Here is a 27,293-nt window from a genome sequence, read left to right as displayed (position 1 = left end):
TAGCTCTCTGTCTGTCAATACACAGTCTGCTCCATCACATTAATGAATGCTGTTAACAGCCTGCAGAGCAAACAGACCTGCAGGCAAGATTCAGGGCTTAAAATACTAATTATATGATCCGTATTTATCCGTCTATCTATGAAACTGTCATTGTGTTGACTGATTATTACATTCATTATATGTCTTGTATTAGCCTACATATAAAAACATAACATTGTGTGTCTATATGTTTTATGTGTCTTTACCTTAACTTGTTTCCCTTGTTGAACTGAAGTTTTTCTTATAAAAGGCACTTCATCATATAAATGTTATGATACAATAAAAGCATTGCATTTTGTTTTTGGGAGGGATTCTGGCAGGAAATGATGGTCTGTTGTTCCTCCCAGGATAATTATCCTCCGACATAAAGTAGTTTGATTGGTCACGTATTTCCTGGTTCCTGGTGTATCGACATGTTTCATGACCAACCAGCCGTCGGTGCTGAGGGAAGTGAGCGCTTCTCTAATCATGTGACCTTTGCTCTGTGCTCCAGGAGTGTGTCTGAACTGTGAGGGCAACACCCAGGGATCCAACTGTGAGGAGTGTAAACCCGGTTCCTACCGCGGCGCCGGAGCCCCTCTGACCGAAGCCTGTGCGCCGTGTCCCTGCTCCAACTCCACCTCCACCGGCACCTGTCACACAGGTCAGTCTCCACTGCTCTCACACACACACACACGCACACACGCATGGACACACACGGGGGTTGCTGGCTGCTTTAACAGTCCTCTGCCTGTTGCGGTGATTAAACAAGTTTGACTTAATACGCAGCAGTGAGTCAGTGTTGCAGGGTTGTGTGTTTATTAGATTGTTGGAGAAGGAAATGTGTTGTTTCATGTGGAAACATCATGTTCTACTTGCTGGTGTTTTATCAGGTGAGAGGGAAAGTACAGTCACGGCAGCGGAGAAGCAACACAACAACGACATAAATAATAAAATAATACACCTCACTCAACAAATAAATAAACTAAAAACTCCAGCAGCATCTGGTGTGAGAGTGACGACACTATCTTTGTGTATTTGGATTTGTTTTGAATTGCAATATTGATATTGGTTATAATGGATACAGAAAAACACTGTTGTGATATCACAGTGTCTTACTTATCATGCAGGGTAAACAAACAGTGATAATAACCACACAGCTGCACTAGCTGACATGACAATGGATAGTTGGGTATTTTGACAGTTGCCCGGCAACTGTAACAATTTTGAGGAAGTTGAGCTCTGAACCAGCTATAATAATAATAATAATTTTACCTACACAAACAGCCAGTATTAGATATGATAATATTCCTTAGAGTAGTTCAACCTGCTTTTTACATTTAACCAGGCCGAATGCTGAGTCACTGTGCTGACTCGATGTGGGCAGTGCAGAGGCGAGGAAAGGCAAGTTTATTTGTAAAGGCCTTTTTTTTTTTTACAAACAATTTGTCTCAAAGGATTTACATAGCATCATGACATCGAGACCCTCACATCGACTGAGGAGAAACTCCCAATAAAACCCTTAACAGGGAAAAAATGTGAAAACCTCAGGTTGAGCAGCAGCAGCAGAGGAGGGATGGGCAGATGTGCAACAGATGTTGTGTAAGCCTACAGACAAGAAAACAGTTTACAGAGCAATTCATGCTGTAATCTGTGCTACCTGTGATCTGCTCCTGGGTCAGTTGTGGTATGTCACAAGTGGCGACACACAGCATACTGATACTGATTCACTGGTGTTTCCCATACGCTGATTTATCTGTGGTGTCTCGCCACAGTATCGACACCCACCGCCACACATTGATTTTCTGTTTTTTCACTATTTCATATGGATAAAAACCCCTGGCACTCATTTCACTGCAGAGTTGTGAACAGGGCATTGATCCACTCGGCCTCTCTACGTCTCTGTACTGTTTGTACCGTCCCTCTCTCTCTGTGTGTGTGTGTGTGTGTGTCTGCCATTCGGGATGCACTAAATCCAACTACGCATCAACCCTCACTCTCTCTCTGAGGTGTCTATATCATTTTATTTTTCATCCGTCACAAGGTGCTTGGATTATTATTATTTTAGAGTTTAGTTAACAAACTGCCTGTGTGTCCACTCGGGCTTTGACTACGACCACGCGTTTGTGTGAGGCCTTTTCCTTGTGTTTCGGTTGTGTTGAGAAATGAATCTTCTAAATATTCCAGAGCAGTGGAACAGAGAGATTTTCGATCTCTTGTTTCCAGACAGTGTGCGATTAACGGTGACCTTCCTGGGTGACCTCACTTCCCTTAACCTCCAGGCTGCTGCTGCCCTACTTAGACCGCACACACCCACAGCAGGTCTCTGTTGGGCTGAGATCTGGGTTGAGCCGCAGTCGCTGTCACATTCCTGAAACCACCTCAAATCAGCCCCGAGATTTAATTTATAAATAGTTTAAGAAACTTTGACAGGGATTCACCTGCTCAGCAGCAACACCGAGGAGAGAGAGACTTCAGGCCGCCTCTGCACCTCTGCACCTCTGCAGCGCTGTGTGATGGATTCTTGGGTTCGTGTTACCGCTTGTTACTGACACTGGAGAGCTGCTCATCATCAGAGAGTTTCTGATGAGCAGTGACCATCTCTCTCTGCTTTAAGCTTCATCCTTTTGCACTCAAATACCTGACTGAGCTGCTGGTTTGAGCTGAAACCAAGTCACAACAACAGATTACAATTCACACTAAAGTGCTGCTTCTTCTCTCTGTATTTATTTAGCAGATGATTGAGTTTATGAAACATCAGCATATTACCATCATCAAAACTGATTTGAGCCCAAAGCGCTGGGGTCACTAATCTTGTCCTAATAGTCACAGAACAAAAAAAAGAATAATTTGAATGTATAATACAGTATGTAATTTCTCCACATTAAAAAGCCCTAAAACAACTGGACCTACTGTATGTTCAGTGTTGTGTTTGTCCATCAGAACATTAACTCTTATCTAGCTGAAAGCCACATACTTTTCACATTTTGGTGGTTTTCAACTCTGTATTTGAACCTGCTGAAGGCTTTTAGTTGTCTTGATGTCTTGATCTGAAGTCATCAAGCTAAGAAACAGAGTAAATGTTATACAGCTCAGCTCCCAGCAGCTGGAGACGTCCTGTCCTGTGTCCACTGAACAGCGTCAGTGCATCTCTGATTTTTAAAGTGTTTCTACAGGTTTTAATCACCTGATCTGCTCCCCTGTTTTTAAGCTCTGATTTCAGGCAATTTTTAGCTATTAAAGTGATGGAAGGAAGGCTGGAGCAGAGAGAAGCAACCGTCAACCGGTCGATTTTCAGTTTACGATTATATAAAAATGAAAGCAAGCCAAACTGCAAGTGTATATATTTCATATTTTGTAACTTGAAACAAAATAGTTTCTAATTAAAGCAGATATCAGTGGAATGTTTTTGTTAATATAAGTCCTAAATAGTCCTATTTTCCGTCAGCAATCACTTACATGAAGTATTTCAGCCTAAACACGAGTCTCTCCGTCACTCTGCTCTGCTGTAACCCGAGGAGAAAATTTTCCTTGTGGGATACAAGTGTTATCCAATGAGGGGAGAGAACGGCATGAAGGGCTGTGTGTGCAGCCAAGGGATGCGCGTGAATGTGGTGACGTAGCACGAGGACCAATTGATGCCTGACAAGGGCGGGGGCTGCTAACTCATGGTGCGTTCAAGGAAACTCGTACTTTGTGTTTTTCCTTCCTGTGAAGTCATACCAGTTCGATCTGGTACGAGTTCACGGGTCGGAAGTTACGAGTGGCCGTTATAGGGAACTTTCACAGACAACAGGACGGTAAAAACACGAGCTACGGGTTACCTGGAACACTACCAAGTCGTAGTTGTGACTTGAAGCTGTAACTTACGGTTTCAAAAGCCTGCCTTGAACACAGCATTAGCCGAAACGGCCGTGCCACTGATATCTGCTTTAAGTCTGATGACTGACGAGTTGACTCATTGCTGTGTCAGCTGACACCCCAGGTGGACAGGAATATATTGTGTCGTCTGGTTTTTACGAGATTTAAAGTACTCCACTTCCTTAACCTTAATTACAATCTGGCCCGGAGCCTGGTTACGCCACGCTGCGTGTGTGTGTGTGCGTGTGTGTGTCACTAACAGTCTTTTGTGGCCTGAGCTCAGCTGCACCAACATGGCACCATGATGACACTGTATCGCCGCTCACCCGTGTCAACCTGCATATTGAGGTTTTCATTACATCACTGAGCTCCGGTCCTCGTCACGCTCTCTCACCTCGCCACTTCCCCTTTCTGGACCAATCGTAGACGGCCCTGCCGAGTCCTGAGGCCCGTCCATTGGCGGCGGCGGCGGCCTGCATGGCAACAGTCAGCCATGTATAGATGCACTCAAGCTGTCAGGTTATGTTTATGGAGGTGGTGCAATGTGGAAGAGAGGGGAAGGGGAAGGGGAGGGTTGTGGTGGTGGTGGGGGGGGGGGTTGACACGAAGGCAAAACCAGGCTGAGCTGAGTCGGGGCAGCGTGAGCGCAGCAGCTGGACCGCTCCGGTGTCAGTCATGCAGCAACAGACGGGCGACGCAGTCTCTGTTCAGGACGGGCCGTGATGGAGAGGACATGATGAGAGACAGAGGGCTGCAGCTCTCCCGTCGGCAGCGGAGGATGTTTTAGCCTGAGAGAAATGCAGCCTTCTAGTGGAGGTTGCCCTGGCAACAGTGCGAAATGAGGAGATGCCACAATGCAGTATGCTCATGGCTCCACAGAGGAGGACAGACGCCTTCTTAAACGTGCTGATGAGGCCTGTTGTAGTGAAAGAGTAAACCTCCACACTGACACACACACACACACACACACATGGAGGTGAAGTGGAGCATCGCACCAGTTCAGAATCTGGGTCACACATATTAAATCATCCATGAATGATTACATGTGTGGCACAGGACGGCTCGGCTCGTTCAGCTCATCCTCAGGTTCACCACATTTCTTTTCCTCCTGTGTGTTTTTTTGTGTGTGTGTGTGTGTGTGTGTGTGTCAGACCTACCTGGTGTGTGTGTTTGTCACAGCAAAGTGCAGGACGATGGATAAACAAGCAGGTCAGGTCCTCTGTGCAGGGCAGCTCATGTTTCTTTCTAGTTATATAACCCACAGGCTGGCTGACTTTGAACCCCCCCAGCAGAGGTTAAATCAAGCTTATCAGGAGCAGCCTGCTCAGAGCTGGAATACAACACGGTCACATGACCGCACTCGATGGAGAGCAACATCTAGGCCAGTGGAGGACAGTTATTTGTGTGTAAATCATTCAGCAGCGAGGACTGTGCTGTGCTGGAGTCTGAAGGCAGAGGAGGATGAATTAACAGGCCTTTGTTTTGTTAGTGTCACACTCATAAAGAACATCACAAGTTTTTATCCCTCCGTCTGCTCATCTGTTATCAGGTTGGAAGTTCAGCAAAGTAGTGTCTGTATCATTTCTCTCACTTCATCCTGTCGAGCCCCTTGTGCCGAAAAACGACTGCCCTTCTCGGCAGGGTCTTGCAGAAAAGTGACTACCCCTGTAACTCAGGAACGCAGGGGATGACATTGACCAAATTCACTGTACTTGCATCTGATGCCCTCTACTACAACTCCAGAAAATTCTGTGAATATCACCCCTTGCAATCCTGAGTTACAGGGGGCTTGCTGTGACTGAAAAGACTGCAAAGTGACTGATTGCCGAAAAACTCAAAATAAATTAATGCAGAAAGCTTTGATGTCATATTAAATAGCAATTAGCCTACATAACAACATATAATGGGAAATTAGTATGTGCTAATTATCAAGGATCCACAACAAGTACAGTGAATTAGTTCAATATCCCCCCTTGCAGTCCTGAGTTAGTGGGGGCAGTCTCTTTTCAGCACAACGCCCCTTCACTGTTTTCACTGGAGTCCACACTGAGGCGGCCCCACCTTTTTTTCCGAGCACTAACCCTAGACAAGCCTCCAGGAGGATGGGGGGTGTTCCCAACTGCTCCAGTCTAGGTGAAGTGGAGTGAGGTTGTTATTGCCCTACACTACACACACATCACAGGGTTATAACACCACCACTTTTTTGAGTGGGGATGTGGAAGTGACACGGTTTAGACCAGGGGCCTCATTTATCATTGTGGATACACGCTTTTTTACACGCTCTTTCCCCCATTTTGTGCGTACGCACTTTTCTCCGCCTAATTTGGGATCTATCAAACCAAAACTTGTCGGGAGTAAGAGCAAAAATTTACGACCAGTCCGACCATGGCGTACCGGCATTTACACGCTTTTTGAAGAACAAGAGGAATTGGCGACACCGCTGCAGAGTCAGAGAACTGCAGTATGAGAGGGAGAGAGGAGCGCGGACACTGTTTGAAGTAGCAAGTAGTGGTGGTGATGATGACCCCCACCACCACCACCACCACCACCACCACCGCACACGTGTTGACGTCGGCACTTTACATGAAAAGCACAGCGACTCAGATTTTTCCCCTGTGCATTTACACTAGTTTGCTGCTAAATACTGGCTTTATAAAACGAATTTCGTTTTCTTTTGATATCATATTGATATTTCCCCCTGCATGTAGGCTACACCTCTTCCACAACCCGTCTGTCCAGTCTGGAAAATAATTTCTGCGACGTGCGTGTGTTACGTAGCCAGACTGGACACACACAAGCAAGCAGCAAGCCCAATAATGTCGGCGCAAATCAAAGCAAATGAGAAAACATGATCGATATTTTTTGTGTGAATAATATTTATTGTATTTAACAAAACTGGGTGCTGCCCAACATCATTTTAGGAAAAGTCACAGACTGGTGGACTTCAATGTTTTTTTTTTTTTTTTTTTTAAATATATAGCTATGCACAAATGAAAATCAAAGTCTTCCAGTGAACGGAAGTTGGGGGTTAGTGGAAAGGGGTGCAAAGTACTGACTGGCAGTGGAAACCCTGCTTTAAATTATTATGACATAATCTAAAATAAGGGGCAGAATAAATATGATTCTTCTTCTTTCTGTTCTGTTTCATTTAGATTTGGGAGTTTTTTGTTTTTATTGAAGCCTTTCAATGCAAGATGATGTTTCTGACTGATATTGCCGTGTTACCGTGTATCTTGCTTTCAGAGAAATTCCGCTTCTTCCTCCGCTCTCCGTCGTCTGTTGTCTTCACCGTCTTCCACTGACGTCATTCCACACGTTTCCAGAGAGCACATGGCTACTTAATATGCACGTAACTGATTTGCATTGACCACATATGGTTGCGTGGGGCCGTTTAGGGGGCTGGGTATGAGGCGTGTTCTCATCCACGCTTTTCTCAGGTCCGGTGTGATCTATCAAGGGAAATACCGTGCAGCCGTGTGTACGCGGAGTTTGATAGATCTGAAAAGAGTGTATATTTTTTGGTCGTACGCACATTTTGCCTTTCCGTCGTACTGAAAATTTAAGAGGACTTTTACACGCTCTTTGATAAATGAGGCCCCAGGGGCCCCAGGGGCCTCATTTATCATTGTGGATACACGCTTTTTTACACGCTCTTTCCCCCGTTTTGTGCGTACGCACTTTTCTCCGCCTAATTTGGGATCTATCAAACCAAAACTTGTCGGGAGTAAGAGCAAAAATTTACGACCAGTCCGACCATGGCGTACCGTGATTTACACGCTTTTTGAAGAACGGGAGGAATTGGCGACACCGCTGCAGAGTCAGAGAACTGCAGTATGCGAGGGAGAGAGGAGCGCGGACACTGTTTGAAGTAGCAAGTGGTGGTGATCATGACCCCCCCCCACCACCACCACCACCACCACCACCACCACCACCGCACACGTGTTGACGTCGGCACTTTACATGAAAAGCACAGCGACTCTGATTTTTCCCCTGTGCATTTACACTAGTTTGCTCCTAAATACTGGCTTTATAAAACGAATTTCGTTTTCTTTTGATATCATATTGATATTTTTCCCCTGCATGTAGGCTACACCTCTTCCACAACCAGTCTGTCCAGTCTGGAAAATAATTTCTGCGACGTGCGTGTGTTACGTAGCCAGACTGGACACACACAAGCAAGCAGCAAGCCCAATAATGTCGGCGCAAATCAAAGCAAATGAGAAAACATGATCGATATTTTTTGTGTGAATAATATTTATTGTATTTAACAAAAATGGGTGCTGCCCAACATCATTTTAGGAAAAGTCACAGACTGGTGGACTTCAATGTTTTTTTTTTTTTATTATTTAAATATATAGCTATGCACAAATGAAAATCAAAGTCGTCCAGTGAACGGAAGTTGGGGGTTAGTGGAAAGGGGTGCAAAGTACTGACTGGCAGTGGAAACCCTGCTTTAAATTATTATGACATAATCTAAAATAAGGGGCAGAATAAATATGATTCTTCTTCTTTCTGTTCTGTTTTATTTAGATTTGGGAGTTTTTTGTTTTTATTGAAGCCTTTCAATGCAAGATGATGTTTCTGACTGATATTGCCGTGTTACCGTGTATCTCGCTTTCAGAGAAATTCCGCTTCTTTCTCCGCTCTCCGTCCGGCTGTTGTCTTCACCGTCTTCCACTGACGTCATTCCACACGTTTCCAGAGTGCACATGGCTACTTAATATGCACGTAACTGATTTGCATTGACCACATATGGTTGCGTGGGACCGTTTAGGGGGCTGGGTATGAGGCGTGTTCTCATCCACGCTTTTCTCAGGTCCGGTGTGATCTATCAAGGGAAATACCGTGCAGCCGTGTGTACGCGGAGTTTGATAGATCTGAAAAGAGTGTATATTTTTTGGTCGTACGCACATTTTGCCTTTCCGTCGTACTGAAAATTTAAGAGGACTTTTACACGCTCTTTGATAAATGAGGCCCCAGCTGTATTTCATCCTGTGGAGGTGTTCTGGCTACGCTCCATTATTAGGAGGCCACATATCAGATCAGAGGTCTGACATGTCGGAGGGATTATAAATCCCATCTGGTCTGGGAACACCTCGAGGTCTCCCAGGAGGAGCTGGAGTGGCTCTGGAGGAAAGAAAACACCTGATTCACTCTGAACAGGACCTTGATGTAAACACTCTGTATCTAACAGCTCTGTGATGTTGCTGCTAATGAGCTGACGTTCACCACCTTATTTTACCATGTGAGAATCACCCAACCTTAACAATTGATAATTCATATTTTTTATCAGCACATTTTCATTATTGAACTTCTTGTGCATGAGGCTCAAGCTGCTTTACCTCTGTTCTGCCTTATTAACACTGACCTGTGTAGTAACGCTGCTGTTGGATCAAACTCATTTTACCTGATTTCATGCACTAAATAACCATTTACTCTGTCTACACCTATTACCATACTACTGTGCATCTTGTACAATTTCTTACCTCCAGTCGACTATTAAGTATAATTTTCATATTGTACAAAGAGCTGAGAAATAATGGAGAAACACTGAAGGAACAATTAGCTCTAAGACAACTCTGAAAAGTTGAATATCTGCTGCTTGTCAGTTGACAGAATTAGACACATTGTGCTGAGATGTTGGATCAGGGTAATTTAGTGCAGGGATGGACACTGACAAAGTACATTCACTTGAACATGGTACCTGTATTTTACTTGAGAATATTTACGAAACTTGTGACTTTTACTCTACACTACATTACACACTACACTTGAGACAGATATTAGTACTTTGCTCTTTCATTATTATTTATTAATGTTTGCTTCCCTTCATCTATTGAGGTTTTCCCTCTAATAAGGTACCAATCTATCTCTGTATATAAAGTATACATATTATAGTCTAAACACACTGTGTTTTGGTATGCAATGCATGGCCTCAAAGTTGCCAGGGTATGACGAGACCTCCAGCCGTGTCTGTTTTGGACAGTGGAGAACACTGCCCTGTGTGGACACTCACAGAAGTGTCTCTCTCTCAGATCAACATGATTGTAAGTCAGCTAGTGTTGTAGCTGTTTCTTCTGACAGAAGAGATGTTTTTCTGGTTTTGCCTTAAACACAACACAACATGCCATGAAGTCAAAGTCAGCTTCTACAATATTTACAGGACATACAGAGGATCGAAATTACGTTTCTCTCAGACCCTCGTTTCAGACAATAAACATTTAAAACAGTCTACAAATCTAAAATATAAATCTAGAATATATAAACAGCTCTGGAAAAAATTAAGAGACCACTCCCAAAATGATCAGTTTCTCTGGTTTTACTATTTATAGGTATGTGTTTGAGTAAAATTAAATTAAAAACATTCAGTTTTATTCTATCAACTACCGACAACATTTCTCCCAAAATTGAAATAAAAATATTGTCATTTAGAGCTTTTATTGTGACAACTGGTCAAAATAACAAAAAATATCAAGTCTTTTCAGACCTTGAAGAATAATAATAATGCAAAGAAAACATGTTCATATGTACTCCTAAACAACACAGTAAGAATATTTTAACTCAGGAAGAGTTTTTGTGGGATAATGTCAATGTTTAATCCCAGCAGTGGTTTTTATAATTTTCTTATAACATCAGATGTATCAGATGTAAGTATCTCAAAAGTAGAAGGTACAATCGCAGCGATACAGGTGCAAATGAATAACAGTAGTGCAAGTCCTTTTTAATTCAATGGATAATAATTGAAACCCATGGAAATAATAGTGAAACAATACAACAGAGATGCAGTTCAGCGATGTGTCCTGAAGCAAAAGCCACAGGTTCCAGGTTAATATCTGTATGTGTCTCTGTCTGTCCCTGTGCAGATCCCAGTGGCCTCCCAGCGTGTGACCAGTGCCTTCCCCACTACAGCGGCCCCCAGTGCGACAGGTGCAGCGCCGGCTTCTACAAAACCTCCGGGGCCTGTGTTCCATGTGACTGCAGCGGGAACGCGGACCCTCAGGGCCCCGCCCAGCTTTGTCACCCCGACACCGGCCACTGCCTTCGCTGCATCAACAACACCACCGGCCCCCAGTGCCAGCTCTGTGCTCCTGGATTCACAGGGGACGCCCGGGCACATAACTGCACCCGTCCATGTAAGACTGAACCCACAATGTTAGCGTTTGTTTTCATGAACGGCTCAGACTGTAAGGCACTAGTTATGACAACAGCCAAGCAAACACAAAGTAAAAGCAATAAACCTTTTGCCAGCAAATACTTAGACCTGTCACAGCAGGAAACACGGTGGAGTCAATAACATTTACACTGGCTCTCTTCCAGTAAGGTTTCCTCCTTAGCTGTGAAATAAAGCCAGTATAAACAGTGAGACTGGTACATTATATCACCGCTTGCAGTGTAATTAGTGTATTTATTGCAAGATCTGCTATTTGTTATTACATTACAATAAGATAATACATTTATCGCTGGAAAACTATTCAACATCATGCATAAAACAAAGTCCACAACATGTACACACAATGTGATATCTAAAGTTTCATCTTCATGCACCACCATGTGTTCATTACAGAGGGAGAGTTGTGTTGGATATGGTTGATAGATTATTGAGACTGGAGCTAATGATGCTGAGTTGTAGTTTGACACCGGCGCTCACCCTGGATAACCGACATCACATGCAAACTGTGATGTCGGTTATCAAGTTTCATTTGGCAGATCAAATTATAGCAAATCACATCATATCAAATGACCAGACCTCATTATAATCACCTGTGATCCTAACGAGGACGGCTGCCGACAGCAGGTCAGTGGAAACGATACTGCCGAGACCGAACCTGGTCATTTGATATGATATAATGTGATTTGCTATAATTTGATCTTCCAAATGAAACTTGAGGTGTTGATCAGACTATTGTTGCACAGTGGATATTAACATGGAGATGCTACTTGCTGGTTGTTGGCCTCACTGGATGTTATGCATTAGTGAGAGTAATTGGTAGTGTTATAAGTCATATAAATCTATGTTTATGATTTATTAAGTGTTAACTGAATTAATAAAATAATTTTAAACTAACTATAAATCCTTCACAAGGGTATTGCAACATTGGTACCATGATAATAATAATCTTTATTTGGATGCCAATTTTCATACAATAAATGTAAATTACTTGCTTTGCAACAAAGATATTACCTGCATTTATTGTTTGACATAAACAGGCATAAAATAAAAACATGTTAAAAGCATTTATGTATAACCAGATCAATCATAATAAAATGAAAACATAGACAAAAAGAGCAATCGACAGTCACTGAAAGTTATCACATAAAAAGCCTGAAACAGAGAAATGCAGCAGGTGTTTCCACAGTAACGTGTAGTTACGTCTGTTCGCCACAAGGTGTCGCAGCTTACTTTGATTTTACATCCACAACATTGAGTCCAGTAGAGCGCTGAAAGTCTTTACTCATGATTTCACACCTTTTTCTCCCCTCAGCACCACGACTCATCCCCCCGCCAGCGGGCACGACCACAACAGAGGCCCCCTCGTCGACCACGTCCTCGCCCTCCACCACCACCAGCACCACCTTGAGCTCCCCCACAGCGAGAGGAGTCCCCGCATCCACGTCCAGCGGCAACATGAGCGCCACGCTGACCACGGCGGCCACCACGCAGGCCCTGCTCACCAGCCTGAGCAGCCCCACCGACAACACCACGGCGGCCCTGACGGAGGTCTCCTGGACGCAGTTCAACATCATCATCCTGGCCGTCATCATCCTGGTGGTGCTGCTGCTGCTGGGCTTTGTCGGAGGCGTGTACACCTATCGGGAGTACCAGAACCGCAAGCTCAACGCCCCGTTCTGGACCATAGAGCTGAAAGAGGACAACATCAGCTTCAGCAGCTACCACGACAGCATCCCCAACGCTGACGTGTCGGGCCTGCTGGAGGACGAGGCCAACGAGGTGGCGCCCAACGGCCAGCTGGCGCTCACCACGCAGGGCAACTGCTACAAGGCCTAACACGCCCGTCCATCCCCAGGCTGGACGCCTAGATTTACAGATGACACAAAAGCTGCTGGAAAGTACCAAATCCAAAGCTCCTTCATGTATGACTGCTTGTTGTTATCCTGCTCGGCTACGACACTTCACAACACTCTGCAAACGGACGGCGCTGATCAAAGACGTGAAAGAGTTTCCACTTGAAACGTTTTTTCTCTTTTTTTTTTCTTCCCCTTTTTGATATGATTTTGTGTGGAATCAGTGAAAAAGGATCCAAAGAGAAAAAAAAAAGGTGTTTGTTTGAGTTGTGCCGGCACTGGGCACTGTTGTGCAGATTAGTTGGGTGATTGGCATCGCATGAGACGGGTGCAGAGCGTCCACCTGTGTGCTGAAACGGTGATCCTGACACCAGTTAGAGATCCTGCAGGAGCCTAGCATTTCAGATATTTTTAAAAATGGACTTTTGACTGTTTAAGTTATAATTGGATCACCAGGAGCAGTGATCCGAAACTAAGACAATGATTGTTATTTAATGAATTTTTATTCAGTTCTTATTTATTTGGTTGACGTTTCATTCTTGGGAGGAATGCTGCACATGTATGATGTGTTTATTCATGGTGTTTTTATCTTAATGTGCTGTCGAATGGTAATTTGAATTGGCCAATATGTTCTCATGTATAGTTTACGTGTTTTGGAGAGAGAGTCGTCAAGGGGAAGATAAAGGCTGCTGGCACAGGAATTTTAACAACCTCACCTTTTGTTCATAGCTTCCTTTCTGTTCAAGCGTGCCAGCTCACCTGAAGTCGAAAGAGGAGTGTTCCTTTTAAAGATACAACCACCATTTATAAACTCTTACATTTGGCACTACTGCAGGGCTTATGTAAACCGCCATAATCTGCTCATAATCTAATCTGCTCTTTGCTGCCTACCTCAGCAAAAATTGAATAAACCATTACCAACAATGTTTCACATGTAGAGGCCGAGTTCAGGGCTGTTTGATAAATGAACATGAACAGTTTTCTAGCCTTGAAACTGTTGTTGTGGGTTTAAAAAACTTTGGTGGCCCCCGAGAATTCAACACACTGCTATGAAAGAACAACATGCAAACAGACAAAACGCAAACAAATTCACAATACAACTCATTAGCTGTAAATACTCATAACAAAACAAAGTGTTTCCAGGGAACACCTACAGTAAAAGCGACGTGCCCAGTGGAATGCACCTGCGTGGGGGTATTGTTATGTAATACATGTATTACAATACATCCGTGTGCACTCGTTCAATAATTTTATCTTCAGAAGTTCTTCAAAGTAATGAAGAACATGGGTTCTGTTGTTAAGCAGTGCAGCTGGTGCAGCTTTCTATGTTTGTGTTGTGAGTATTTGCAGCATGTGTTGTCAAATTGACTGACTGATTCCAAATTAGTTTAGTCTATATGCACATGTTGAGCTTCCTGAGCAACAGCAGAAAACAGCCTGTGCATTGTAGAAAAAAAAAAAAAAAAAGGGGGCTCCACCTACCAGTTGTTATCATGTACAGTCGAGTTGCATCAGCTCCAACAGTGATTTGCTGTAAAATCAATGCACTTCAAAGCTTCAAACCCGATCCTGGACATGGATCCTGTGTTCTCTGTGTTGTTTGGGTTACCATTGGTTGGGTGCGCTTCTTTTTACCACAGTGAATGAGTAAAGCTAATTATGGAACTAACTCCTCAGGTACTGGCTCTTTCCCTAATGTGATCACTGTAAATATGATTACTGTACAGATGAATGTGAATAGTAGCACTATTAATGTACAGGTAGGATACTGTGTGTACACTGTCACTCAAAAAGCTCCCAAACTTTTCACTCTGGAGGGTGATGTCCCTGTCAGCCCACGGCTTTTTGTATTTTTATTTCTTTATTATCAGTGGACTCTGCCATATTCGCAACTGCAGGACTAAGAAACATCACCCAGAACTTAGAACAAAGAATGAAATGATGTAAATAATACCCTGACGTTGGAGCTCAACTCTCAAATAAAAAATGGGATTAACTGTTGTCTTTGTGTTTTTCATGTATCTTCAGGTTCACTGGTGGCTCTTTGCTGCATGTCATTTCCCCCTCTCTCTGTCTCCCCATTTCCTGTCTCTCTCAACTTCAGACTTCACAGACGACTTTATTCCCATCCCATCCCAGAGGGGCAATTCAGTTTAGCAGAATACTCAATTTTTGTTAAAAGACAATGGAATAAAAAAAGAAGAAGAAAATAGGCAGATAAACAAATCCATGTTGGGCAAGAGACAATCAGTCTGTCCCAACCAGAGCCTTGGGCAAACAAAGCACAATGCTGGACTAAAACAACCATCCAAGGCACAAACACACTTAGAAAACACCTCTTAGTGGTCATCACCAAGCTCAACCAAACCCACAGGACATCTCGTTACAACCCACTAAGCACCGAGCTGAATCATTAAGGAATTTTAACAACCTAAGAGTTCAACACATGAGGTGTGGCAGTTTGTCAAGCCAGCAGAGTGTTGTATGTGCATGAAATGGATTGTTGTACGGGTAAAAAAAAATTACAGATAAGGCCTAAAACATTATACAGCTGTCCTGAAGGTTCTCAGTCATCCAGGTCATCTTATTCTTGTGGAGTTTTAGTAAAAAAAAAGCAACTGAACTTCTACTCTTCCTTGAAGACGTTTCACCCCTCATCCAAGAGGCTTCTTCAGTTCTGAGACTAATGCAAGAAACTCAGGTATTTAAACCCAGAGTCACATGACCACACCCCTGAGACTTGAAACTCAGTAATGTTGTGTATGCAGTCCAATGCAGCGAGGAGTGCCCTGACCTCCACATAGGGGAAACCAAACAGCCCCTCCACCGACGCATGGCACAACACAGAAGAGCCACCTCAGGACTCAGCTGTACATCTGCATCTGAAGGATAAAGGTCACTCTTTCGAGGACTCCAATGTCCTTGTTTTGGACGGGGAAGATGGTTTGAGAGAGGAGTGAAAGAAGCCATCTATGTCCACTTAGAGAAACCTTCTGTAAACAGAGGTGGGGGCCTAAGACACAATCTATCTGCCACCTACAATGCTGTGTTGGGAGCTCTCCCCAGGAAGTTTAAACCCCATACACACCTGGAGACATGTGACTTGGTTTCACCTGAAACCAAACATAGGACCACCCACTCTGGGTTTAAATACCTGGGTTTCTTGCATTAGTCTCAGAATTGAAAAAGCCTCTTGGATGAGGGGTGACACGTCTTCAAGCAAGAGAAGAGGTCCAGTTGCTTTTTTACTAAAAATTTATTATACAGCTGGAAACGGTACGTTTCCAGTAAAGTGTGATGCATAAGCATCACGCTGAACTATGACTGGCCTCCTCGCTGGTTGCAATTTCATGAAATCTCTCTCACGACAGCCTCTGTGACGTCAGCAACAGATTTTCTGACGAGCAGCCCAGCCAGTGGAGAACTTAGTCTCTGGCTCCAGGCCTGACCAGAGGTGTGAATCATGTGTGGAGACAAGAAGCCAGAAAAGACAGGGTCACCACAAACAACATCAATTCATAACTTTCATGACAAAACATTATAATTTAGATATCAAGAATACGCTCTCAAAAATATATAAAATACTAGGAGACAGTGAATAAATCACAAGACTCAATTAGGACAAAGTGGAATCTAGAGCTTGGCGTACAAGACGACGATTGGAAAAATGCCTATAGTAGCCTACAATACACAAAACAACAAATTCTGGATATTGGTGGGAATTCTCATGGAAGGTATACACACACTTTTTCATTACTCCAGAAATACAGTCTAAATTAACAACATCCATCACCCCAGACTGCTGGAGAAATTGTGGCGAGCACCATGCAAACCTCTCACACATTTTCTATTTCTGCCCATCACTAAAACCATTCTGGAAAAAAATATAGAATCTATTCTATCGATTTTCCAAAACATTGGAACTGCAATGCATTCTTTTAGGAATAACACCAGCTGAACTTACAACAGAAAAAGACAAATACTTATACAGAATAGCAGCTCTGAAGCAAATAACAAGAAATTGGCAAAAATCCATTTCACCTTCTGGAAATTAACTGTAAATAATATTTTGGAAATGGAAAAAAGTACATATAGAATCAGAAATCGAGAACCAGAATGTCTGAAAAGATGGAATAAGTGGATTGATTATATAAATAAATAAAACTGAAGAGTCCAGCCCTGAAGAAATGTTTACTAGATCTCGGAAGAGAATAATTTTGTGTATGTATATATATATTTTTTTGTTCTATCTTATGCTTTTTTTTTTCTTTTTTTTTTAGAGTTCAAAACACGAGGTGTGGCAGTTTGTCAGGCCAGCAGAGTGTTGTATGTGCATTAAATGGATTGTTGTACAGGCACAAAATTACAGATAAGGCCTCGCGGTGGGGGGTGGGGTTACATCACTCCAAAATACTTAAAGGGATAGTACTATTTTTTTTAAAGTGGGGTTGTATGATCTACAAATAGCCCCTAAGTACTTTAATTGCAGTAGAAGACTCTCTGCACTCCTCCCGTTAGCAACGCCAGCCCATAGCCCTGCCCAGAGATTTACAACATACAGTGTTGTGAACAGACACAAAGAAACGGCCTATTTTCGCAGCCTAAAAGAGGTTTTACCTGAAAATAAATACACAGTTCCATTGTTCGCTATAATATCATTTTTTCCAGCCCTTAAACTACGTTTTTTAACGTATTTCAAACAGAAACATAAGATTGCTTCTAAACTTTATAAAATGTTAAACAGCCCAACAGGAAACAATTGGAATATGCTCAAAGAAATTGGGAAACTGATCTGGGCAGATTAGGAATTGAAAAATGGAGTCAAATTTGGAAATAATTACACAAAGTAAAGGTAAAGGTAAAGGTACTTTATTTGTCACATATACAGTCAGTACAGTGAAATTCTTTCTCTGCATTTAACCCATCCCTGAGGAGCAGTGGGCAGCCGCGGTGCAGCGCCCGGGGACCAACTCCAGATTATGAGCCAGTGCCTTTGGTCAGGGGCACTGACTGGAGGATCAGGCTAGCTGGCATGTTTTCAAAATCAGTTAAGAACAAAATGATTGTGACTCGGGATCTTGGTCCAAATATCACAAACAAATTATAATAACCAGATGTATGACGGCCCTCAAGACGATTTCTTTGGACTGCCTCTAAATCTTCTGGAAAAGTGTAATGAGGAACAGCTCTTATGGAGTGAAATAATACATAGGCTACCCTCTTTCCAGAGAACTTTGAAAGTGCAACTTTGAAAGTGCTTGAAAGTTGAGGTTTTTTTTCTTTTCCTTCTTCTTCACTAATTTAGGCTATGTGTTTATTATATATGCAACACATCATTTATTGTTTTTTTTTGTGTTAGTTTCATGCTTGTTTAGTTTTAGATGTTTTTCATTGTGTTATGTTTTTTGTTTTGTTCTCCTTTTCTCTCACTTTTTAATTTATAAAAATTGAAACATTTATTGGTAATTATGACTAATTTGATTGTGATTTATTATTTCTGACTTTCTGGTTGCCAATAAAAAAAATTTAAAGCAAAAAAACAAAACAAAATACTGAACGTACTGTATGAATCACGCTGAACTATGACTGGCCTCCTCGCTGGTTGCAATGTCACGAAATCTTGCTTGCGCATACACCACAGACTGTCAAGAATAAAATGTGAACAGCCTGCGTGACGTCAGCAACAGGTTTTCTGACGAGCAGCCCAGCCAGTGGAGTTGCTCTTCTGGTGCCATTGACAACTAGTCTCTGGCTCCAGGCCTGACCAGAGGTGTGAATCATGTGTGGAGACAAGAAGCCAATCATACCTTGAAAACCTCAGATGATACACTCACACACACACACACACACACACACACACACACACACACACACACACACAAAATATAGCGCAACTGATTATTTTGATTTTGTTTTGACAACTGACTTAACTTTCCAGCCCTGGAGGTTAATGCTTCACTTTCCAACAGTGGCAAAGGTAAACCGTAGTAGGCAATAGACATTTAAAGGTGAAGATGTTAATTATTCTGCCTCAGCTCATACATATGAACAACTTAGTCTGTGCACTGCAGGTACAAGGTTTGCATTTGCAGCTGCAGACAGACTCGTCATTACCACCTCATTTCATGCTATGTGACCATGTGTCATGATGATATGGCCACTTGCAGAACTAAGACTATCTGCTTGTTTCACTGTTTTGTTTTGTTTTTTAATAGGGATTTCCCAATCTCTTGTGAATGAATGTGAAAATGATAAGGCAGCATTATGAATGACAATGTATTGTTACCTCTTTAAAATGCAAATTGGTTTATACAGAGACATTAAATGACACATTTTCAAAACAAATAGTGTAAGTGATAGACATTCGAGGTTAGTTTGATAGAAGCTTATCGTTTCTGAAGGGATAATGGTATTATTTTATTTTCAGTGTGATTATATTACAAATAAATAGCCTAACTCTGTGTGAGTTTCACTTCACAATCTCAATGTGTTTTTTGCCTATGTCATGCTTATCAGATCATTCAAATGGTGGTGAAAGCCTGATGTGTGTTCTTAGATGAAAATCACAATGCTATGTGATATATCTTAGACATTGGAGTTTGATAGAAGCTTATCGTTTCTGAAGGGATAATGGTGTTATTTTATTTTCAGTGTGATTATATTACAAATAAATAGCCTAACTCTGTGTGAGTTTCACTTCACAATCTCAATGTGTTTTTTATCTGTCATGAGAGTGATTGCACTTTCCCTGGTGGTGAAAGCCTGATTGGAGAGGGTTTAGTTCATAGATGAAAATCATAATGCTGTGTGATTAAATACTAGCCTATCAATATTGCATAATGATCTTGGCAAATATCAATGTTTGCAGGTAATGTCAGTTTCAGGAAGTGTATCAGGTTGACAGTTTGATGTCATAGCCTATTAGGCGGATTACACTCCTTACAACGCGCATTGTGTTTGTGTCTGCGTTGGAGGCTGTAGGCCTACGCCCCCTCTGACATGGGCTGTCACTGCCAGTAAAGTCGGCACTTGCTGTGATTTTAAAAACGGATTCTTCGACTCCAAGTGTGCAGAGCGTCGAGAGGCACATTGTTCCTGCTGATTAGACGTTTTGCAGTCTTTGGACCCACTGCCACCACAGAAAGAGGAAATTGGCATTTGACGTCCTCGAAACTCGGTGAAAAACTTTGTTAAATCGTGACTTGGGCATTTTTTTGTTTCCCAACGTGGGCGACACCGCGTTGATAAATGGGGACGGTGATCCTCGGGTGAAGAAAAACCAGCAGCATGGATGATGAATACGACTGCTCCATGGACGAGGCAAGACTCTGTCTGCAAAATAAGAGAGAGAAGCGATTACTGCGGATGGTTCACATTTTAATCGTGGTGGTCCTGATACAGTTTTTCACAGGTGTGATTTTACTGGTCGCACTGGGATTACGCGGCAAAGAAGCACAGCACAACCATGTAAGATTTATTATTTATATATCATTATTATCATTATCATTATTATTTGCCTTTCATTTAGGCTACAGGGCAGTATAGACAGGAAGTGGGTGTAGAGAGAGCAGAGAATGACATGCCTATGGGCACACCTTCTACCGGGTGCAGCAAGGGCAGGGGCACCTGCTCAACCCAGTAGGAGTTAAGCTTAACAGCACTCCCAGAACTGAAAGTGCCTTTTAAGTTTATAAAGTAGCTAATAGATTCCACGTTGTTCGCTTAAGTTAGCGCCTAGACATTTGGATCAGTTGGTTAATGGATCGTTTTTGTTCTTAAAATCTACATGTGTTACAAAAATGCACTTAAAAAAAGAGAAAATAATTAATATGAGTCCCTAGCACAAAAAAAGCTCTGATTCCCATCATGGATGTAGGCTATTATGATTCCCATCCACAAAAGAAGTTTGTTTTAAAGGTTAGGCTATAGCTACAACTTTTTCATCAAATACATTTTTCAAAAGTAATGCATCAACAGAATGTCTAGAGGGGTGCAGAATAAAACAGATTTTTTTTAATAGTATAATTATATATTATTATTATTATTATTATTATTATTATAAGGTGGGACAGAAGACGCCATCTGGATTTTTCAGTTGTGTCGTTGCTTGGTTAATGTACTGTACCATGGTCACGTTTTTTCTAATATAATAGCCTACATCCATGCTTTAGTCCCAATGAAAGACAGGATGAGCGCCGCCTGGTGAAATGCTGCCCCTTACATTCAACAACAAGCCTTTTCTCATAATTGCAAAAAAAAGTAACTTAATTATGCAACTAAAAAAAATGAAAAAAAGGTAAGCCAAAGCTAGCATGTAAGGCTGCAGGATTGGTAAGAAATGGTTTACAGTTCCGGTCTATATTGTGGTTGTTTGTTTAGGTCAAAATAGTCTGGGGCCGTTGACTGGCTGTTTTGGTAAGCAACCGGAACCAGGGCGAAAGAGACAGGCCGTCAAAGTAAAAGCACCAAGCTAATAAAATGAGGTGAAACTTTTTAATTTAAGGAATATAATTTACAATGAAATCCCTGAGCCATTAAGTTAACCTTTTGCTTTTATTGTATTACAAGTTATTGTCTATTTAGTTTTATGTTGGTGAACACTTTTACTTTGGTGAATTTGGTGATTTCCGGATCCGCTAGAAGACTGGAACCAGAATGCGGACAAATTTCGGAGTTAACGGAAGCAGGCTCTTCTCCTCTCTGAAGAGCCTGGTGGCCTGAGGCTAAGGTCAAAACCAAAACAGCCTACTAAACTACAGTTTCAATTCGCACTCTTTTTTCATCCACCAGTTTAAAATATTTTTCCATTACAAGTGTTGCTGGAGCTCCTTTGAATGCTCTCCACTTGTGCCAGAGACCACTCTCTACTTCCAAGTTCAATGATTATAACAGATGTAACAGATCAAAGGGATATTTCAACATTTTGGCAAATTCGCCCATTGCCATAATCCCTAGGGGTAGGGTCATTAGGCTACCCTTAATTGACGGTGCAAGCTGTTTTGAGATTGTGGGGGAAGACGTGAGCTCTGCACAGCATGTGGGATTTCTGGGCTTTCCCTTATCAAACTCATCAAATACACAATCCAACAACTCAAACACTATCGTGGACAAGTTGTGACCTGCACATTCACCACGCTATGAAATAATAATTGAACATCACGAGAACTACATTCTCGACACAGCTGCTCGGCAGAGTGACCTCAAAAGGGAAAGTAGTTTCAAGTATTTACTTCATGTGTCGTAATGTTACATAGCCCAATTATATGTTATTATTTCATAGCGTGGCGAATGTGCAGGTCACAACTTGTCCATGAGAGTGTTTTGGAGTTGTAGGATTGTTTTGTTTGATGAGGGAAACATAGAAATACCATGAGCCTCCGTTGCATTAGCTGAGCAGCTTGGGTCTCTGCCCAGCCAATCTCAAAACAGCTTGCACCGACAATTAAAGGTAATAAACCTACTCCTGAGACTATTCTGATCTGCATTATCACCTGTCATCATTAGGTGTGTCTTTACACGTTGCGTCCAATTAGCTGAGTATACAATAAAGTTATAGAAACATCCTAGAAACAATCAAAAGAGATGAAAGAACCTGAGCTATAGTGTCTGACCACTCAAAAGTGACACTTAAGGTTTTCCTTTTTATACATTTGCATAATGTTTCTGAAATTATTGAAGGCTCTGTATTTTCTCTGTGTTGTTTTAGTTTCTTTGATTTACAAGTGTTCCTAAAACATTGTTTGCTTCCTTTCAGGAAGACAGCCAACCATCAGGTAAATATCTTGTTAACTCATTAGTGAGATTACAGATCATCTTGAATAACTGTAAAATCAATCGTTCTTCAATGTGTAAAACACCCCTTTTGAAAATTTTCTTGCAGAAATCCGCCCCAGGCAGCAGCAATCTACAGACTTGGAATATCCAAGCATAATGCTAACAGGTAAGGTGCAAAGTTCCCTCAAAAATAAGGTTGTGCTATTCTCTCCTATCAGACTATTGAGTTGTGTATGTTGCAGTGACTGTAAAGGTGCGTTCACACCGGACCTTTTATTTTTGTCGCTGTTGCTCGTATCGCTTAAAGTGTTACCAAAAAGGTTGGGTAAAAGTTAAAAACTAGTTACGGTAAGTTTTAGTTTTGGTTTTTGACTATGTTTGTTTATGTGTTACTGAGAAGAGCTGCTTTCCCACCATCTGACCAGCTGTGAGTCATGATGAGCATTCCTGAAAATCCAATTCACCATTCTTGCTCCTGCACAATAACTTACCGTAACTAGTTGTTAAATAAACCAAATTCAGAGACTTAATTGTTTACAGAACAACACTAACTTTTACCTAACCTTTTTGGTAACACTTTATAATAAGTACACATTATTAAGCATGAGGTTAGCATTAAATACTGAATTCATCATTTATAAAGCATGAATAGTTTATGAAAACACAGTTAAAATGTTTTACTCATAGGGTTAGAGTTAAGCACTCACTATATTTATAAACTACATACTAATGAGTATTCATGCTTTACAAATGAAGAATTCAGTATTTATTAACGCTTAACTAATGCATAATTGTGTGTACTTATTATAAAGTGTTGCCTGTTACCTTTTTTTTTGTCTGTGATGAAATTATTGGGACTCTGTGGCCTTTAATACGTGATTTAGGATTTCTGATAAAAACACACATGCCATAGATCATGAGAAGAGACAGCCTTAGATTATTTTAATGTCAACAGATTATGGCTGCTCAGTCTTTCTGCTACATATACTATGTGGGGGCTCATGGTTCATTTTTATTAGTTTCACAGTAGAAGTGACTCTGATGATTTTAGTGTCCATCAGCAAGCTAAACCGACTCTGCTGGCAAATTTTCTATGTCCAAAGCAGTGCCTATGAGGGTATCTGGACAATATTTGTCATTGTTTGTCCGTTATTTAAAACAACTACAAAGAACTTTTAACGGGATATGCAAAAGTCTCTTGTTTCTGCTGATGTCTCTGTTTGACCTACAACAGTAAATAAGGTCATCAGTGGGAAGATAAGCTATTTCTAAATAGCGTAAATACCTTCAGGAGTAGGGCTGGACGATATAGAAAAAAAAATTCATATTGATCGATAACGATAATTATCCAATGAAACAATTTACGTCACTCAGACCAGAGACGACATGCACGATCCAGATAAGCGTCTTTACCATAGACATATAAAGAATAGATGCCGCGAGAAATGCGGCCGCCATCTTGAACCGGTCATTCTACTCAGTTGAGCAGCAGAAGTAACAGGATGCAGAGCACTATGCAGCATATTATTTCTGTTCTAATCAGCAGACCATGGAAAACAGCTGGCTCTGGGGATTACTTATAAGATTGAACATTACCATTGGTTGTATTTTGTAAATCAAATATTTATTTATTTATTCTCTCTCCTTCTGTCCCTCCCCCTCTCTCTCGCTCTCTCTGACCTGATATGAATTGATTTTCTGGTTTATATTTTCCTTTTCTCTGATATATAGCTTTTATCTCTATTTATTCATTACAGGAATGCTGCTCTCTGATCAATTGCTGCTCTCTACGGCCTGTTATTTCTGTATAATGACCATGGATCTATTACATCCATGATAATGACCGGTCGTCAAGTGTAACACATCGTTGCTAGGGACGCCGCTCTGATCAGCACAGCACAGAAAAGAGAAACTATGCAGGATATTTAACTTATGTTTCATTTTTACCTTCAGTAAAAAGCTTCGGACTAATTGTGATGTTAGATAAATGACTTGTAACCTGTTACAGGGAGAGTGGAGGCTGGAAACCAAACCTGCTGATCAGAGCCTCTGTAGTCCGCGACACTAAACACTCCCCATAAACCTATAATATCTTGTTTATGACAGATAAGACTACACAAATAGCAACACACATAGTAACATGTATGTGATAATCCATCGATCCAGTGATTGATTATGAAAGGCTTTGTTGAAAACAAATGGGAGGAGGCTCAGTAACACAGCGGAGAAGAGACCAGACATGCAGATGTGCTAAACGATCAAATTTATAAATCGGTAAAAGTCGTATTTTGATCAACATTATGTTTCAAATTAATTATTTCACTCGTAAGCCGTGTAATAGGCGGGATAATGTTTAGTAAGTTATTGATTAAATGCACTGACACTTAAAGCAGAAGTCTAAGTGGTCCGGTCGTTTTCGCTAATGCTGCGTTCCAGGCAGGCTTTTGAAATCGTAAATTACAGCTTCAAGTCACAATTTACGACTTTGTAGCGTTTCAGGCAACCCACTCGTGTTTTTCCGACCTGTTTTACCGGTGAAAGTCACTATAACGGCCACTCGTAACTTCCGACCGGTGAACTCGTACCAGATCGAACTGGTACCACTTCACGGTCGGAAAAATACGAGTTTCCTTGAACGCACCATAACAGTCCTCGTCCCTACGTCGCCACATTCACGGCGTCCCTTGGCTGCACACACAGCCCTGCATGCCGTTCTCTCTCCTCATTGGATAAAAACTGTAGGATACGATAAATGTTTTCTCTTCGGCTCAGAGCAGAGCAGAGTGACTGACAGACCCGTGTTTCAGTCCAAACACTCTATGTAAGTGATTGCTGTCGGAAGATATAACTATTTAAGACTTATATTAACACAAATATATCACTTACTTCTGCTTTAATTGCACCTACCTAACAGATTACACTGAGTGGAGCGGGCGACCGGTCCAAGATGGCGGCGTTCGATGCGGCGTCTACTCTTTATATGTCTATGGTCTTTACAACAATACGCACTAGAGCTCATGGGAAATGAAGTCTTCATTCTGGCAAAACACTACCACTTTTGTCCACAGGGGGCGGTAAAATTTACACAAAATGGCAGTTGTAGATGCTTTAACATCTCTCTAATAAAAGTATCCTTTTACAGTACATTTTGAACAAATAAAAAAATGTGATCATTTGCTATTAATCATGCTTAACCATGGATCTAATCAACCTTATTCTGGCTTCTCTGCTTTTAGCCTCAGCTCCATATCAGAAGACTAATGGGCAATACCTTCTGTGGGAAAGTAGTATTGGACACATACATCGCCAAGGTGGTTTCAGCTACTCCAGTGGGAACATTACAGTGCCAATAAGTGGTCTCTACAGAATCTTCCTGCAGATCACCTACATTAATAGCTGCTCAGATAACTGTAAAGAAAATGTATTTCTCAAATACACTGTGCATTCTGTCTCAGATGCTTATGATTCGGACAGCTCTCTGTTGTCAGCAGAAGAAATGGTGAGCGGCACGGGTTACTGGAGTAAATCCCTCTATACAGCTGGGTCGTACAACCTAAAGGCCAACAGCATACTGCGTGTGACTTCAACGCACCCTGAACTTATTTCTAGTGATGAAAAGCTGGCATTTGTTGGTGTCTATATCCTCAGTAAGCATGATGACACACAGATACAGTCAACTTAATCCACCCTGAAGTTTACTGTATGAGTCCTCTATTCCATGAAAACTAATGGGACAAAACCTGTGTAGATCTGCAACAGCAAGAAGCTATTCAACTTTGATTTTCTATGATACACTATACACAGAGGCCTTGTCTATTTTCCAAAAACATTGCTAACATAAGCATTAATCAGCTGTTATCAAAAAGTAGTCAGAACATTCCATGTTATGGGTAATTTGAACATGTAATCTTGTGCTGTCGAAATAATGCACAAGATTATTGTGCATTGCACTGTTCTCAGAGCCACGGCAGGTATTTAGTTATATAGAGCCAGTTAAAAAACTTTCAGGTCTATTGTTTTCATCTTCTGTGGCAGGCATGACCTGACTCTTTCCACTCATGTGACTTTCCAGTTGCTATCAGTGTAAATGGTAACAGGTCTGTTGGCTCCTCTCTCTGACAAAATACATTTTACTGAGATGATGAAAAACAACTGCAGTTGTCATCCCCTGGCACAGGACCAATTACGTCAAAGCAGCGAAGAAAAACAATTGGAAAAATCAGTGTATCACAGGCCTGTTATAACAAGAGATAAAACTGGACCAAATTCAAAGCATAAATGGCAGGATTTCAATAATCTGTAAAAAGTAGACAGTGTGTGAAGGAACATAAACAGATTGATTTGGGCAGATGACAAAGTCAAGGCACCCTTGACTGCACTTGAGTCAGTCAAGTAAGTGGTTATTTTACATATTACAGTATATATGTATGTATATATTAAATCCCACAAGCATCTGAATGTAGGGGAGACCGGGGTTGGTTGGCACACTTTTCACTCTTTGCCATAGCACTCTGGCATCATTTATGTGAGAATATTCAAAGCAGCATTAAATGAAAGGTTAAGGTGTCAGCTTTAACTAAACACATTTCCATGTCCACAGTTATATTCTAAAATCA

General features: G+C 41.6%; 2 protein-coding genes across 2 annotated transcripts in view; both read left to right on the top strand.

The window, feature by feature from the left end:
• The window catches only part of LOC146981264 (multiple epidermal growth factor-like domains protein 9), a 36,844-nt gene extending 21,940 nt beyond the window's left edge, over nucleotides 1-14,904 (top strand). The window contains exons 4-6 of the mRNA XM_085786317.1: nucleotides 533-682; nucleotides 10,743-11,012; nucleotides 12,363-14,904. Of these exons, the coding sequence (XP_085642443.1) occupies nucleotides 533-682; nucleotides 10,743-11,012; nucleotides 12,363-12,886 (944 nt within the window). The 3' untranslated portion in view covers nucleotides 12,887-14,904. The remainder of the gene's footprint in view (nucleotides 1-532; nucleotides 683-10,742; nucleotides 11,013-12,362) is intronic.
• Nucleotides 14,905-25,790: 10,886 nt separating this feature from the next.
• LOC146981263 (tumor necrosis factor-like) lies at nucleotides 25,791-27,075 on the top strand. Its single transcript, XM_085788147.1, has one exon. It carries the CDS (start codon nucleotides 25,874-25,876, stop codon nucleotides 26,357-26,359), a length of 486 nt encoding a protein of 161 aa, XP_085644273.1. The 5' UTR covers nucleotides 25,791-25,873; the 3' UTR covers nucleotides 26,360-27,075.
• Nucleotides 27,076-27,293: the final 218 nt, after the last annotated feature.

The sequence above is a fragment of the Trachurus japonicus genome, chromosome 9 (genome assembly GCF_045865225.1).
Source record: "Trachurus japonicus isolate A0001 chromosome 9, Traja_1.0".
In the NCBI taxonomy this organism is placed as follows: domain Eukaryota; kingdom Metazoa; phylum Chordata; class Actinopteri; order Carangiformes; family Carangidae; genus Trachurus; species Trachurus japonicus.
Note: the sequence above shows the minus strand (reverse complement) of the source record. Positions and strands in the feature narration are given on the sequence as shown.

What these genes read in the sequence shown, in the direction of transcription:
- LOC146981263 (XM_085788147.1), top strand. Translation starts at nt 25,874, where the DNA reads ATGGATCTAATCAACCTTATTCTGGCTTCTCTGCTTTTAGCCTCAGCT.